Genomic DNA, 17,651 nt, shown 5'->3' with positions numbered 1-17,651 from the left:
CTATCATTTTCCAGTGATAACTATATCCTATGCGATTTAATAACAAATTAAATGACATTTTGTCGATGATAGGAAAAGCTACACAATTATTTAAGTTCGTAATATTATATGCCAAGTTTAAAGTTTGTGAGAAATTTTTTTTAGAAAGTTCTATGATATTAGGCTCCGCCAATATCCTTTTATTTAAATGTTCTAATTATCGGTTATTAATCACGAATTCAAATCTAATTCTTATATCACGCTAGTTGCTTATACTCCCTCCATCCCCTATAAATAGAAACTCTTTTCTTTTTGGTCCATCTCCTAAAAATAAAAACATTCTATTTAAGGAAATTTCTTTCTCCCTAATGAGACGAGACTCATTTTCCACTAACACATTTTTCTTTCTATCTCTTACTTTATCAATTTTGCATTAAAACTTATGTCGTTTCAAAAAAATTATTTTTGGAGGATAGAGAGAGTATGAAATAATCTACTAGTATTTCTTAGTGTGGTTTACGAGCTATCAGTAAGATAAATTTTTTTCCTACTTTAGCTCTGGAATATTTTCATTAAGATAAATGATTTTGTCAAAGATAGAACTTAATTATCACATAAGTTGCATCTGAATATCCGCTTTGGAATCTTGGATACTAGACAAATGCCTATATAAATTAATCAGTTTAAAATGTAATAAGATTAATCATGAATTAAGAGCTTGTAGTAAACCCTAGAAAGATGCAGAGAGAAGTAAATAGATCAAACCCTACATACCATTCATTTCTCTGCCCCCACCACATAATAATATATACAGATCTACTAGCCGTTTGATTGGAAAGATGACAACACATTTTAAATTAGATAACTTCTTTTTCTTGTACATAATCAAATACTAGTACATAATCCGATTAGTTAACCCCTATACGATCAATAAATTTATTTATGATAGCTCGATTAAACTACGATGAAATCTTTATTTAATTGACAGAATCTGATAATGTGAGAGTCTAATCCAACCCATAGTTAGGTAACTAAGTTGCTGTAACAAGAAACATATCTGACTAGAAAAGGGTTTTTTCTTTTTTTTTGTTCTAGACCACCGATAACATTCCTCGAGTGTACTGGACTTTTTTTTTATTCCGCCTTTGGGAGAGACGCATGACGGAGATGCGTCTTTTATAGAGACGCATGAGGGACATGCGTCGTTAAATTTTTTTTTCTTTATTTTTTTTAAAGACGCATAAGCGTCATGCGTCACAGCCTCACAGGCAAAGACGCATAAGCGTCATGCGTCTTTCATTTTTTTATTTATTTTATTTTTTTATTTTATTTATTTTTAATAGTAAAATAAAATAAAAATAAAAATAAAAAATGAAAGACGCATGACGCTTATGCGTCTTTGCCTGTGACGCATGACGCTTATGCGTCTTTCAAAAAAATAAAGAAAAAAAAATAAAAATTTAACGACGCATGTCCCTCATGCGTCTCTATAAAAGACGCATCTCCGTCATGCGTTTCATTAAAAGGAGACGCATGAGGGTCATGAGTCTTTCCCAAACCCGAAACAAAAAAAAAAAGTTCAGTACAAACACGGAATCTAAGTTCTATTCTAGAATAAAAAAAAAGAAAAAAACCGACTAGAAAAGCCTAACCCAAATGAATATGTTTTCAACACAAGCCAATATCCATTTATGGAAATAGGAAGCTATGCGAAAAGTTGAATTAAATCTTATTTATGAGGCGGTGTTGAGTTGGACCGCCGCACAGTGCACATCGTGGACGGCCCCCCATGCATTTATATACTCATTTATTTTTAATTGAGTACTTTAACAAGTTATTAGTATCATTTACGTACATTATAAAATTTAATTTAATTTAATTTAATTTAATTCATTATAAAATTTAATTTAATTTAATTCAATTTGTAATTTAACTTTTCTCTTTCATAGCAAACGCCAAACAACTGCTTTATCGACGACCTTCATTCTTTTTTAAATGTGTCTAAATGTAATCCAATCTTAATTTCAGTTGTCTTAATTTCTTTACTAAAATAACGATATTTAATGTTGAAAACAACAATGAAATAAGGACAAATAAATAGCCGCCGCATATAATTTCGCCAAATTTCAACATCTAGCACTTGCTTACTACAACTTCAAACTTGAAGAATAAGAGAACACAGACTGATGAAACCGTCAAGAAAGAACATTGCATAAATTTTGGTATGCAAAAATTGTAGACATAGAGTTGAAGATACAATGTTGTTAAAAATTAGTAAGATGACAGATTATGTGAGTAGAGGGGCAAACAAAAATTTAAGATACTGAGGAATGAAACACAAATCATGTTCCTTTCTATTATCCAAGACAGCAACTAAAATTGAATTGCATACCTTCAGGCAGTGGCATTGCATATCACACACTCGTTTAGCTCATCATCACATGATCAATTGACTGAAGCGCTTGATTGGCAAAAAAACGGACATCTACATCAGGGTCCTCGGCAAGCTCTACTAAGCTGGGGCGTATCGATTTCTCCACCACCTAAATAGTATGAAAAAAAAACTCAGCTGGAGGGAGGAAAGAGAGTAAGGTAAGCTAAAGAAGGCACTAGGCAGCGAAGGATGAGGCAACTCACAGAATGATCAACGATGGGGATCATTGACTGCAGCACCTTTGCAACGTTAAACTTAATGTTGGGTGCTCTGGATGATATTAGAATCGAGCACGTTAGTCATCAGAACCAGAATGTGTGCTATTACATCTCCATGGATGGGGTGGGTAGACAACTACCTGTCCTTTGATGCGGTGACCATAACAGGCAGCAAGTGAGAACATGTGATCTCAGAACCCATAATGGGAGCAAGCAAGGCAATTGAACGAAGAACAGTCATCCGGTACAAATAATGGGGATTGTTTACCATATCCAGAACCTGAATGAAAATGAATTCAGCTCATCAGCCAATCTGATCGATGGCATACATAGACAATGAGGTATTGTAAAATCAAACAAGGAACCGCTATCAGATAAAATCATGGATATATATCATATATGTGGGGAAGGGAATTGAGGTAATGTAGGAATCCTGGAGGAACATATATTTAGGTTACAAGCTTACCAAGCAAAGTTCAAGTAGTAACCTGCAGGACAAGAGTTGCACTGTATTCCAACAATGTAAAACCTTTTCTAATCTCCAGATAATTAAAATGCTACCGTGCCAAATATCAAAAGGTAAGGCGTAAGAAGTAAGAACAACTAGGTTCCTAACATAAAAGTTGACTGCTGGAGACAAGTAATAAGTATTAAAAGTTAAACTAAGTTACTCTTGTCACATCTTTGGTATAGTTTGTAGACCAAAGAGGCAATACAAAGCAATATATCTAAATTCGAAGATCGCATGTAACTAGCAACATTAAAAGGTGCATATGCTGCAACCAAACATAAAGCTTTTGGATATTGCCGTATACCAGCACAAGACACAAGCAACCCCTTAGTTTAAGAATCCCGAGGTTAGCAACAGCATTTTCATTTATTAGTGTAAGAAACATGATTATGATAAGTGGGTTGGATAATAAGGCACAATAAAAGCCAACATTGTATGGGTTTTTTCTCCCTGTTTTCTCAAAGATTCAAACTCTTTATTTCTCTCCCTACTTCAGATCAGTGCAAAAGCAGACGATAATATACCATGTGATTTCTAAGACTTCTGCAACACATTAGCCAAAACTTATAATCCAAAATCCTCATAGGAAAATAAATAGCCAGAGCAGAAGAGTTTGTATGAAAGGTTGGAGCATAACCAAGCTGGTAGCATTTTTAAAAGTTTTCCACAAACCTGAGGAATGATATGCTGCATTGCCCACTCTGGACCAAATTCTTCTGCCAGACGTTTCAGATTATTAGCTGCAGCATCTCTAATGGAGTACACCTGAACAAACGCCAAAGGTTATGAATGGACTAATAATATCTAAAGAAACCCAACCCACCCGGAAAAAAAGGGAATGGAAGAGCAGAAAAAGGTGTGCATATGCATGAAAAAACGAATAAATATGGAATATGGGAAAGAAGGAATCTTCATTTTGCAATTGGCTAGAATGCAAAAGAACAGTTGCTAATCATACTTCTGGGAAAAATAGAGAAATGCCAAGAGATGGGTGTTCTTTGGATGTCTCATCGGAGTCAAATTAAAACTCCAAAGCTCAAATACATATGCATATACCTTTTCACATGTTCTCCAATATATGGCATCTAAAATGAGAGTAGCAATCAATACAATATAACATTTAAACTTTTTCTCAAGAAGCTTCAACCTTGTCCTGTAGCCACTGCATGCATAGGGCACCTAGCTTTTCATCAAAAAATCCTACACCCAGTTGACTAGCCAATAAAGGTATATATTCTATGATGGCGAGCCGAACTCTCCAGTGCCTATCCTCTACCAGCTCAACAATAGCTGGTAATAGAGATTGCGAGAGCAAATCAATTCCAATAACCTGCAAGTGCCGAAAAAAACGATTAATTTGACACAGTAACCTCACAATACAACAATGAGTCGAGCACCACACACCTGATTGACTTGATCTAGCTTGCTGATGATATTAAGGCAAACATCAGGAAATTCATCTTTCAAAAGTGAAAGAAATATGGGAAGAAGTTGATCAATTGTTGCATCCTGCATTATGACATTAACAGCACAATGTCTATTAAATATCTAGTGACTAGTGAGCCTACTATTTATATTACCAATAATTACATTACATAAACATTAGCAATACAGTATATTTCAGAGAACTCATTCCAGATCCATCCACACATATTTACAACTGATTCGGGCCACAATGCAAACAAGCTTCAGTATTTTTGCTATGTGAAACAAGAAGCTACTAGTTCCGCATGAAAGGCTTCTGCTGTATCTAACAAACTGATAGCATTAATAAAAGAGTTGATATTCTGTGTACCAGATTCGGGAAAATGAGAGGAGATGCAAGGATCCAGCAAGTCGTGAACAACAGAGAAATGTTTTAGGAAATATCACTAACAGAGGTCGTTTATAAATAGAAGTTTATGACAAAGACAGCTAAAACTATACACCAGTAAAATGGACAAATAGGTACAGTCAATTGAACAGATCCCCCTATGTACCATTATTTGGAACTGTGATTCTTATAAAGCACAATGATGAGGGCATCTTAACATGCCCCAGCTATGCATCCATGAGTAAACATAAATACGATACCACTGTCAACTTAAATTTGATATATATGTTTCACCTTCCCTAAAACGGAAGCCATCCCCATAATGACGGATGCCAAAGCAGACCTTACATGCTGTGAAGAATCAGATGACAACTCCTACAAGCATTATCCCCCTCTTGTAAGACAGTGCCAAAAGACAGGTTCGTATATACATAGCAAAAAGATCAATCTTGATTTTTGCATCATGGTAGATTAGTAGTTACCTTTACACAGGGAAGAATATGTTGGATAGCCAGATTGGGGTTAACAATTCGACAAAACTTAGTCACTTTTCCCGCAGCTGCAATTCGGACTTCTGCTTAGTCACTAGGGTAAGCAATATGAAATAGTCCACAAGCCGAAACACGAGCTGTAAACCACTCACCAGCTGCCAGCCTCTGTTAACCAAAACAGAGCAAGATAAAAATGAAATGAAGAATTGCACATTCTTGAATTCTTCACTACCAGAAAAACAAGTTATACACAAATGCACGTGCAAGGAAGAAGAATAAGATGATACAAACAACATAGGACTAGCATAATTTTAAATAAAAATCCAAATTCAAACACCAAACCTAACTCAAAATGCATGCCATTTTAGGCGATAATCAAGAATTAATGATCAAAGCGATTTCAGTTGTGCTTCCGATATAATATATTAAGCTATCAAGAAAAGTTAAATAATTAGTAAATTTGGATACATGATGAAGACAAGGCTGATTATTATAAGAAAATTAATAAAATATACCAAAATCTACTCAAATGTTAAGCTCAAAAGGACCCTAGGAAACCATGAAATGGATTTCATACTTGCAAACAAATGTAATAAAAAAAATCCTAATAAGCTTCAAGTGATTATACATCTCAGCTAAAATTAAAATAAAATGCAGACAAGGTATATAAGAAAGGAAACAAGGGAAAACAAAAATTTGCAATCAGACATCATATATGTCTGAAGAACCATAATATCAAGAATGAATTTATGACATTTGGCTACAAACTAACATAGCTAAGCAGATTATTTCTAACCTTCACAAGTGAAACAAAAGAATCAACCAAATCACTTTCTTTCATCTGTGTTCCGATTCTGCACAATGACTCTACAGCTTTATCCCTCACACAGGTCTCCTCCATAGTACAAAGGGTTTCCAGTGGGAGGAGCAAAACCTGTGCATGCTCCACCCCTCCAACATATGGAATGAAAACACCCAATTCTTCAGCCATAGCAAGGAGCACCTCATCATCATCGTCATTGTTCTCGCTCAGAAATGGTATCACCTCTTTTCGAGTCCTTTCCTCCCCCAGTGCACGTGCAATGGTGGATAGTCTTCGTATAGAGTTCAGCCGGAGTTGAATGTCATCATTCTTGAGCTCATCTATGAGCACCGCTATTGGATACAGAGGCTCCTCCACCATCGCCATCCAACCACAATATTAATCTTCCTTGAAATTAAAAGCTTCACTGAAGCATCGTGAAATAATAAATGTATAAAAGAGCTGCTTCATAACTAGGGGATGGCATGAATGTCTTTAGAATCATTGAATTTTGTCCACAAAAACTAGAAAATGAAAGGAAACCTGTAAACTATGCACAAGATCTACTTCAACAATAAATGTTACAGAAAGAGAAATACATGATTTATGATAACTGAACGTAAAATTCCGATTACACTAATGGACATAATTTAAATGAAGATGTAACACTACGAAGCAGAGAATTTTTTCTGCCAGGGCTGATGAAACGTTCCCGAATGCGGAACATCACATTTTATTTCTGATTAAGATTTAAAATTTCCATAAAATTTCAGCTCGCCGCAATCTGTGAATTGGTAAATATAATTACTGTCGCCTCATCCTCCATGTAAAGAGAATCAAGGGAAAAACAGAAGGAAAATCGAAGATCTGGAAAATGTAAATCCGGACAAGGGCAAAATGAAAAAGAGAAAAAGATAAGAAGGATAGAGAAACATTTACTGTGCGTGTACAGTATGTATACATCCATGTGTAGAAGGGATGGGTAGGGTGAGAGAGTTACCGCTACCGGAGAAATGAGTTCCAGCCGGCTTCCCGCAGATTCGAAGGTTGAGAGAGACTGCGTGTGTTTTCGGAACCGGTCTAGTTATCGCGGGTCTCTTAATTTTGTTTTTTCTCTTTTGTTTGGAAGTCGCATTTCTAGGAGCTAAAAAACGGGTTACGAAGTTTTTTGAATCCCACGTAAATCGGATCCGTCCTTGGGCCTTGGCCCGTCATTTGTTATTTTATTTTATTTTATTTTATTTTATTTTATAACTCTATTGGATGGTTATGTGATAAGTATTTTGAATTAATTTTTTTAAGGGACTGCTAATTTTCCATTCCAAATTTATCGCTTTTCTTAAAGAAAATATGTTCAATTGTAAAATATTATTCAGTAGTATTTGATTTTTTTTTACTTGATTGAATATGTGGTACAGGGTTCAGGATTTTCAAAAGCTAGGTTGTACTCTATTTTTCTTATAAAATTCCTAATTTTTAAAGAAGAGGAGCCGTGGAGCTTAATTACTTGAAATTAAAAACTAGATTTGGATACAATTATGAAAATATTACAGGTTAATTAAACCATACATATAAAATATTTTATTAATATTTCAAATTAGTACAAAAAATTTTAAATTAACATATAATCATGTGACTAGTGTTTCAAATTAATATACCCGTAAAAAATCACTAATATTATTACTTTTTCTTATTTTCAATCCTATTTACTCTATATCCCTAATTTCTTAGTATTACATAATTCCATGTTGAAAAAATTAGGATATCTTAACACCTAATTTTTACACGTGATGACATATATTTATTTGTAGATTTCAAAATCATTTTGAATGTTAAAAATATTGAAAAGAAAAAATTAAAAGGAAAAAAATAATCAACGACCAATCATTCCCCTGATTTGGCTAAGATGGAATGAGAATTGTATTATTTAAAGAAAATAATATAATGCAAATATGATAAAAGTAGTAAGAAATAATTTTTGAGTGAATATGATGAAAATAAGAAAAAGTAATAGGGTTAGTGTTTTTTGACGGAATGTACTAATTTAGAACACTAATAAAACTTTTTGTATTAAAGAAATATGTGAACTTAAAATATTTTATACTAATTTAAAACATTGGTTAAACTTAAACATTTTGTATGTATGATAATTACTTCAAATATTCTCGTATTAGATTATTCAAATGTTTATAAATTTTTTTTCTTTTCCCCTTATTACTTTTTTTATTAAAGTTATATTTATCTATTATAATTTTAATGTTTTGTACATAAGGAGTATATATTAGAGAAAACATTCAATCATCAAATCGAATATCATAATTTTCAAATCGTATTACTTTGACGATTAATAAAAAAATTGAATATATAGTCGAATTACAACTTTCAAATCCGAATACAAAAAAGTGAAATTATTTGATTCGATTACATCCCACGATAATAAGTATTATTTTTTTTAATATTCATTTCACAAATATGGAATTGTTATATTAGCAACATTATAATGAAATATATGAAAATAATATATGTGAATTTTTTTATGTGAGCACTATCATTATTAATTCCTTGCATATTTAACAAATTAAAAAATATTATTGAAATGTTATTAATTTTGACATATTAAAAAATATTGTTGAAATTTTTTATTTTATAAAACTCATAAAAATCAAAGCTTAATTCACTAATTTTTTTTATAATTTCAAATAAATAAATAAAATAATATATAAAACTTTGATTTTTATAAAATCAAAATTTTAACGACATTTATAATGGGTTAAAAATTAAACTAATTTTATAAAATTATACAAACAACCATTTCAAACTATCAAAACTATGACTAAAATGTCACCATTTATACATGTCAAGCAAACACAAACTTTATATAAGCGTTAAAACTTAGACCAAAATTACAACTTACAAAATTAAACGGTGCAAAAGGAACGACATGAAAATTTGACCCAAACATATACACGTATTACAGAATAAAAATTCAGTGGTTCAAACACATGGCTATTGTCACGTGATATGTCCAATTAATCACAATTTCAAAAACTAATTTGACACACAGTGTGATAATATGTTCAAACTAATGAATTTTTACCTCACGAACCACACCCATGTCATTGTGCTCGTGCTCGTGCCCACGTGGTCCGAACCGAGATCGACCTTCTACTAATATCCAAAGGCTCTACACCTTCCTCATTCCTTGATCCATTCTCACCTTTTCCATCCGAAGCCATCTCTATCTCATCAAACACTTCATTTCCCTCAATCACTCCCCCTTCTGAATCCGAGCTCGATCCAGAGAATGACCTCCTAACCATATTCTTAGACTTCAATTCCGTACTAGTAATCTGCTCTTTGGGAGTGGTCGGATCCCCCGACTACGATCGAGACAGTTCCACCGCGATTCTGGCGGCCGCGGCGGCGTAAGCGGCCGACTCAAAAGCCGCTTGCGCCGCATCCGCCACGTCCTTGTACTTTCCCCTCAGGCTACCACTTTCTCTCTCATCTTCTGCTTTCTCCTCAGATGAACTCACACTTGTTTCCTGCAGCATTAAAAATTAAATCCATACATAATTGATTAGGATGGAAATTGAATCGTTTTTTTTTTCCGATTAAAGCTGGATTCATAATCATACCACTGGAGTTTCTGATGTAGGAAGCTCGATGCTGTTCTCCAAAGCGATCTCCTTAAGCACCTTCATTTTGTTCTCCAAGCTCGGCATCCTCGTCGATAGCTTCTGTATAACCTGCACTTGAAATTGATTAATTCAATGCAAAATCTACTTTGATTATTGATTCAGATTCAACCGCAATGTTACCTTGGGATTGACTCCACAATTATTGCTCAATTCAACGGCGCGAGCTGCGAATTCCCTCCCGAATCGAAGAGTGAAGATCGCTCGAAGCTCCTGCAGCTCCGGAAAATCTCCGCATCTCGTCGAAGCGAAGATCAATGTCGAAACCGCCTCGAGCAGCTCCTCTGGGCAAAATCTACCATAAACAGAAATTGAAATCAGTGTAAATAAATGCGTGCGATCGCGCGGATTATCAATCAATCACCAACTTGCTGTGTTCGAAGAGGCTGACTCTTTCCACAAGTAGATGGCAGTATCCTTCCAGCACCACGAACACATCCAACATGTTCTGCTCCTTTATAACTTGCTCCACCTATCAACATCATCAATTACGAGCCAATTGAGATCTAAATTATTCATAAGCCAATATTGAGTACTATTTTACTGTTACTATTTAGGAAGAGAAAGGAGTTAGGGGTACGTACCCTGAGAAGAGCTCTGTCGTGGGTGTTGTTGGTGAGGAACTGAACGACGTCGGATCGGGCGACGGAGCAGCGGGCGCGGCGCTGGTTCTTGAGCACGGCGAGGCGGGAGACGGCGAGCGACGCCGTGCCTTTGAATTTAGTGGCTTTGAAGCTTCTCCCGAGCAAAGCATCCAGTTTCTTCCCCATTCGATCACAAATTAACAAAAGCTAGGTGCTCCTTTGCACCTTTTGTTGATTACGCAGGCAGTGTGTGTGTGTGTGTTTATATATATACTCCATATTTTTAAGGTATAAAAGCAGAAAATCTTGACGTTTTCCGATAAAATTAAACGCGTGTGTGGAATTTCTTGGCGATTAAGTTTAAGGGATCTTTTCCATATGGGAATGGGAGATATGCATACGCGTTAAGTTCGAAAAAACTGAGGAGCTTTGCAAGCTGTCCGTACATTTTAATTTTAATGAATCTTTTACATTTTTATAGAAATAGCTAATGAAATTTAATGGAGAGTGACACTAATAATTTTGGCAGATCAAACAAAATTCGTGGGATATTCTTTCTTGCTTATGTAATAATGTCTGCGCTCAACAATAAGAATATATATTAGGAGTATTATATTTATACATGGCATATTCGGATGAGGACTTCAAGCTTTAAGTTTAACACATTTATATAAATTATAATCTTTAAATTAATAAATATAGGAACAAGTATACAACCGCAGTATTATGTTTGATTAACTAGTTGTGTAGTTCATGTATCATTAGTTGTATTTAAAGTACTGATAATTTTATGTCGACATGATGATTTAAAGCCGAGTGGATTAGATAATTGACCGGATTACACTGTTTTTTTATTAATATTTTATTGCGATTAATCATTTTATATTGAAGTACATGATTTACATTCATGTCATCAAAATAATATATTAACTTGAGCTTCATTCTATCATTCATATGTGAGAGCACAGTCTTATAAAGAAGCCCATATATAAATGTGAAGCTACACGTATAGTATATGTGTATATAAGTGTAGTGTCTGATTTAGAAATTGTACACAAATACAAATAAAAAAAAAAACTTAAACAAACATCAAATTGTTCCGCGCATATTGTTTTTTAGATCAAACCCTTATTAATTACATGTATCAATCAATCATCCATCTAATTGCCGTATTAGCAAGTTAATAGAATAAGCCAAAAACAAGTCCGAGTTTGGTGGCCAGCTTACATCAATCTTCAACATATGCATATAAATAGATATAGTATTAATCGACATACCCACCCAAAATAAAATATTAATTTCACATATAAACAAAAAGATGCATACACACTCTATTTAGTCCAAAAAAGTGAATGGTACAGTAGCAGCAAAACTTTAACTTAGAACACATGCTTTACCATTACTTACTAAAATTTTGCAGAAGCAAACACGAAAAGAATATGGCCTTTTCTAGTTTACGGCTAATGTTTGTTTTTCATTTGGGAAAATTGACTTACTATAATCATTAAAAGATTGTTTGAAGAAACCTCAATGCACAAAATGTCTAGAAGGGGTGGAAACGTTCTAGAGATCATTTCATTTGTTTGTGACGTGTGTGTTTAATTTGACACAAGAGTTCAAACGCATGTATATATACAAACTTTAGCGTCTCATTTCATACATAAAACATAGAGAAGAGAAAGATATTCATCCAAAGTGTTAAAACATAAGTGCATAACACAATAAATTGATTAACAATTGCATGTCCCTTGGAGTCAATTTGGAAGGATTTCACTAATTCCAATCTCTTTTTATTTTGTTTAAAACCAGGGTATCTACCAACGGTGACTATTTTTTGTTTGTATATTTATAGACACCTAAACAATGAGATAATTAGCCCATGAATTTAAGAAGGTTTCAAGCATACGACCCAATTTTAACCTTTTGATTTTATAATATATATGCACTTCTTGGGGAAAAGGTCAAACCAATAAAACTCCCACAGACCAATTACTATAAAATTACACGATGGCCGATTTATATGGACCACTCTAAATCATACCAAGGCAATGTAACTCATTAATTGGCCCAAATTCCACCTATAGTCCATACTCTATTTTGAGTAAGATACAGCTATAATTAAGTTAATCAAACCTTATTTTGGTAACATAATTTAAAGAAAGTGTAAGGTACTATAAACTTCCAAATTTTAAATAATTCTTATTTTCCTATAAATATGCTGTTTTTTAAAACGAGAAAATTCTGTAGTCACTATGTAAAGTGTAGTACACAATAATTAAGCAAACTCCGCTCATGTGCAATACCAACCACACAAAGAGATCTAGCTATTTGAAAATAATGCATTTCTGTTTTGTTCTCTCTTAACTTGGTCAGCTCCATCAATCATTGTACTACACATTAATTATGTAAATACTCTTCATTCTAAAAGAGAATCTTAAGAAACATGATGTAGTAGTATTTTTTTAATGACACTCAAGAGGGATCACATTCGTCTTGGAAAAATTGTAATCAATCTATAAATAATCATTCTTCATACATATATATACATAACGCCGCAGCTCTAAAAGAACCATGAATAAGTCGATGCTATATAGTCTTGCAACTTATAATTATATAGTGATAAGAGTTCTCATATAGTTATAACGTGTCAATTAATTTCGGGAATGATGAATGATTGCAACACATTTCTTTTTGGGTCAAGTTAAAGATGGATAGAGTGTGAGTTAGGATCTGTCTCCCAACAGGTGATGGACAGGTAGTTTGCTGTCCTACTCTTCCATAGTAGACTATGTATGTTTCATTTCTTGTAATCATGCAATCATCTATTTCTCACAATAATTTCATTTCAAGTTAGATTCGACTATTTGATACTCTATTAGAATTGAGATCATGATTGCAATCCTCTTGTTTTGAACCTCATAAACTCCAAACTAATTTTGAACCTGGTTTGGCTGAAAAAGATTAGATGCCTTTGGCTGAAAAAGAAAGGACCCACATTCACTTATTCGCCCATGCCATTTATCCACTGGGTCCCACCTAATCCATTATTCCTCCACACCACATTCATCTCATACTTGAGAGCTTGATTGTTTGGAGACCTCCAAACTGAATGTTCTTCCATTTAGTAACTTATCAGGTTCATATCTCAATTAGTATAACAGAACAACCACATATCACATATATTAAGATAGATAGATAGATAGAGGAGAACAGCATATAGAAGATAATATACTTTCTATAAGCCTGTAATCTTATCTACTACTGTCCAACACATTTACAAAATACATTTACAAACAGCACTCCTAAATCCCATCATCTTATTATTCTTCTCCATACCTTTAAATCCTGCCACCATAGGGATAAAACAAATAAGTAAATGCCACACTAAACTAATTTATCAAAAACAAACAATTCCTAAAACCCTCCTCCCAACAGAGAGAAAGGGTAGGATGGTGGAGGATTACCACTCTCCTCCGCCCCCAACCTTTCCAAATAACCAAAACCGTCAGCCGCCTCATTCGCAGCGCCACTACTCGACGGTAGCAAGCCTCCACTTCCACGGCTGGGGTCAACACCCCATGGACTAGACAAACTAGCGTAATTAGGGTGGTCTGGCATGATCATAGGCGTGACGCCTACATTAACCCGGCCATGGCTCAACCACTCCGGCGACAACATATCCAGCGACCGGCAATAAAAGTCTTGGTCGAAGTTTCCATCCGGCGACGAGATGGGGGTGGATTCCGCCATTGTGCTTGGCTGATCTTGATCATCCTCACTCTTGATGGAGGAGCCGGAGAGTGCCATCCCGGACAATGAGTTGGACGAGGACGTCGTAATCATGAGCTTCCTCTTCTTGTCGGATGTCAGGCGGCGCATCTTCTCCTTCTCGAGCATGATCTGCGGCAGGATCTCCGGGTCTTGCACGACTTTGCAGAGGAAAGTCATCATTTGTTGGGGTCTTCTCTCTGTTGCCTCCAGCCTACGGTTCATGCTCTGAAGCTCCTGCTCGAGGCTCTTCTGCTCCTGCTTCAGCATGGCGATCTCTGTGATTAGGTCTTCGTCTTCGTCGTCTTCCTGCTTGATGTGACTGCAGCCGCTTCTGCTGGTGTGTTTCCGCCTCGCGATGTTGCAAAGTAGATGCGTTCGGCCGCGTAGGAACCACTCGTTGGCGAACTCCCACCTGTCGGGATCCACCTTTCTGAAACCCTGATGCAAAACAATGGTAAAGGACAAGCCAATTTTGTCGTAAACCAATCATGAAATGAAGGGGAGGAAGGAAAGATGGAGAGTAGACAGCTGTCATTTGATACAAATCTTGATTAACTGTAAGACAAGCTAGTGTAATTGCTAATCGGAAATGTGAATCTCCATCAACATTTCACAATATAAAAATGATCAAAGCAAGTCTCATTAATTCTTAGTTTCAAAACTTGGATATTATTCAGAACCAACCATGCTATATCTCTCTCTTGTCAGGGGAAAGAATTAAACAGAACCAAATATTTGGATAGCACAGCAACTTCTGTCGACAGTATCTATCAACATATAACAGAAAATCTATAGAAATTCCCAATAATACAGAATGTGTATATTAATAAATGATGACAGCTGCTAGTGCTGAATGCTCTGGGAAATTTGTCTAAAACAGATTGATCTGGACTGGCCCCACCCCCACGCTCACACCCACGCCCGGGCTCGGCCTCCTAAAACTAGTAGTATTTCACTGGGAAAACCTTTCATCATCGACAACATAAACTAAATATTTAGGAAATGTTTGCTGTTTACATTATTTGACCAAGAACTCTTATATACGAACTTTATACTCCACCTAAGTACTTGTCTTTTCTAAATGGAACCATTCGCTTTTACTAATTAGTCCACCTAAATATAGCAATGCAAAAACTAAAACAATGAAGATTCCCACAATATCTCTCTCACCACCATTGCCGACGGCCTCCACACCACAGCACAATCGAATTTCACACTTTATGAATCCTTTTCGCTGCTCCTCCCCCAAAATTGTTCGCTCCAATACCTGAAACTATTGGAGTTGAGGACCATATTGATAGCCAATATCGAACCTTCATCTTAATTTCTTGCTGCCCGGGAGAGAGATATCAGGGGAATTTTTATTTCTTTTCATACCTAAATGGCTCAGGTGGAAGCAACCATGATTTTTGATAAATCCGCTAAAATAGAAGCTCAGACTAGGCACATTTAAACAGTAACAGATTTAACATATAGCTCTACCTATTCCAATACTAATTAAGTAAGTTTTATATGATCACAGATAGTTAGAATTTAATAGCCTAAACACATAATTATAAAGTTTAGTCAATTTAATTGAATACATAGATTTGTAGTGAAACTATTCTATATCTATCATAGTAGTACGGGCCTCTTTTATGATTTGTATTCATTGATTCAATAAATAACGCCAATGAATAAGCATTCCATTTAGGAGATTGATAAGAGTATTCACAATCACAAATTTAATTATACTAGATAATAAAACAAATTAGATAGATCATCTATCTTTCACTTTTACTCCACCGCAGCAGACCTAATAATTTCGTTGTCCATGCAGGAGAGAGAACTTTCACGCCATTGATTGACTTGTTGAATACGGTTACTCTCATCAACATACTGAAAATTACATTCAGAAAACAATTCTTTTTTCCCGGCAATATAGTTCACCCAAATTACTTTCCAAATCAATCTCAGAAAGGCAATTCATCAATAACATACACTCGTCGGCGTTAATTGTTTATACAGATTTCACCAAAATCGCAGCGAGACTGGAAAATTAATAAATAAAAAAAACTCACATAAGTATTGAGCTGGCGCACGAAGCTGGAGAAATTGTGATGCTTAAAGTACGCCGGCAAAATCCTCTGCGAGAAATCCAACGGCTCCAAAACGATGAAACTATTGTTAGCCCGCCCCCACGCGATGAGCCGATTCGTCGCCGGATCGTTCACCATTTGGTACGTTTTCATCACAAACGGCGCTACTGTATTATTACTACTGCTGCTGCTGTTATTGTTAATCTCCATCCCGCGCATAATGGCTCCGACCCCCACACACAGATAGAGAGAGAGAGAGAGAGAGAGAGAGACGGATAGAGAGATTAGAGCGAGGGAGGGAGGGAGAGAGAGAGCGAATAGAGAAGAACTACACCATAAGGAACAAGTCACTCTGCATTCAATTTTGATGGTGAGAGGACACCATGATATAAGGTGTGGGCGGGCAGGGCCCTACGGGTCGCGGGTCCGGGTCGGGCCATGCACAGTGAAGCTGAAAAAATGAAAATGTGGTACCGGGTCAGATATTTTGGGAGGGTCACGGGCTGGGCCCCACAATTTAACCCTTTTTGCATCGTGAGTTATGACACGTTATGGTCTCTCGTTTGAGGGATGGATATTTTGCGGGGACTTGCGCCTCACGCGCCTTCGGTGGCGCGTAGTAGTGGTCCCTCCCGGATACTGCAACGTGTCGAGTGTCGGAGGGAAGACGCCAAAAGCGTTAGGCTGGAGTTACAGCTACGCGAATCATGCTCGATATAGTTATTTCTATTTGCATTTTTCGCCTCTTGTTTATTGGTTTTTTCTGTTTTTGGACCATCTGTCTTTTTTCTTGTCACAGTTCAAAGAAAACATTACTTGATGAAAAGGATAAATTTCAACTCCTTATTTTATATGGAAAGTAAATGATATGTCCATGTATGCCATAGAAAAACATCTTCAGCATAATGAAATTATAACTATTTTGCACTCATCCCATCTCAAATAACTATTTTTTTAAAATTACAATTAATGGTTTATAAATTGATTATATTATTTATTATTATTATTATTATTATTATTATTATTTTCCGCTAATTGAATGTTGCTTAAAAATAGGATGAGAACAAGCAATGTGTTAGGAGTTGATCATTATATAGGAAAGACCACACGACTCACAAAGTGAGGTCGAGGGTACACCTTCATCCACAATCACAATTCTTAGTGAGAGAAATTAAGGTTTGTAGATAACTCTTCAGATGATCCGATTGTCAGAACAATCAGAAGCAAATGTTTTTTGGGAGAGAGTCGTTGAAACGTACAATCGGTCTCGTC

The 17,651-nt window shown here is 35.5% G+C and overlaps 3 protein-coding genes across 6 annotated transcripts; all 3 read right to left on the bottom strand.

The window, feature by feature from the left end:
- Nucleotides 1-2,166: 2,166 nt before the first annotated feature.
- On the bottom strand, nt 2,167-7,355 carry LOC121769362 (serine/threonine-protein phosphatase 2A 65 kDa regulatory subunit A beta isoform-like). 3 transcript variants are annotated; one of them, XM_042166146.1, is made up of 11 exons: nt 7,249-7,355; nt 6,243-6,675; nt 5,599-5,611; nt 5,438-5,514; nt 5,250-5,330; nt 4,547-4,651; nt 4,290-4,472; nt 3,815-3,907; nt 2,772-2,911; nt 2,617-2,683; nt 2,167-2,522 (listed from the first exon to the last, which is right to left on the bottom strand). In XM_042166146.1, exons 2-11 carry the CDS (start codon nt 6,633-6,635, stop codon nt 2,406-2,408), a joined length of 1,269 nt encoding a protein of 422 aa, XP_042022080.1. In that variant the 5' UTR covers nt 6,636-6,675; nt 7,249-7,355; the 3' UTR covers nt 2,167-2,405. The 3 variants fall into 3 exon arrangements, with proteins under 3 accessions (XP_042022080.1, XP_042022081.1, XP_042022082.1); XM_042166147.1 differs by having other exon boundaries at nt 6,243-6,652; nt 7,249-7,347; XM_042166148.1 differs by lacking the exons at nt 5,250-5,330; nt 7,249-7,355 and having other exon boundaries at nt 6,243-7,238.
- Nucleotides 7,356-9,103: 1,748 nt separating this feature from the next.
- On the bottom strand, nt 9,104-10,984 carry LOC121766350. The gene is made up of 5 exons (XM_042162621.1): nt 10,531-10,984; nt 10,315-10,418; nt 10,070-10,241; nt 9,887-9,997; nt 9,104-9,793 (listed from the first exon to the last, which is right to left on the bottom strand). The coding sequence occupies exons 1-5, from the start codon at nt 10,714-10,716 to the stop codon at nt 9,629-9,631; spliced, it is 738 nt and encodes a 245-aa protein (XP_042018555.1). The 5' UTR covers nt 10,717-10,984; the 3' UTR covers nt 9,104-9,628.
- Nucleotides 10,985-13,747: 2,763 nt separating this feature from the next.
- On the bottom strand, nt 13,748-16,724 carry LOC121767226 (heat stress transcription factor C-1-like). Of its 2 annotated transcripts, XM_042163452.1 has the most exons (3): nt 16,362-16,491; nt 15,472-15,568; nt 13,748-14,739 (listed from the first exon to the last, which is right to left on the bottom strand). In XM_042163452.1, exons 2-3 carry the CDS (start codon nt 15,475-15,477, stop codon nt 13,945-13,947), a joined length of 801 nt encoding a protein of 266 aa, XP_042019386.1. In that variant the 5' UTR covers nt 15,478-15,568; nt 16,362-16,491; the 3' UTR covers nt 13,748-13,944. The 2 variants fall into 2 exon arrangements, with proteins under 2 accessions (XP_042019386.1, XP_042019385.1); XM_042163451.1 differs by lacking the exon at nt 15,472-15,568 and having other exon boundaries at nt 16,362-16,724.
- Nucleotides 16,725-17,651: the final 927 nt, after the last annotated feature.

This window comes from Salvia splendens, chromosome 15 (genome assembly GCF_004379255.2).
Source record: "Salvia splendens isolate huo1 chromosome 15, SspV2, whole genome shotgun sequence".
Classification (NCBI taxonomy): domain Eukaryota; kingdom Viridiplantae; phylum Streptophyta; class Magnoliopsida; order Lamiales; family Lamiaceae; genus Salvia; species Salvia splendens.
Note: the sequence above shows the minus strand (reverse complement) of the source record. Positions and strands in the feature narration are given on the sequence as shown.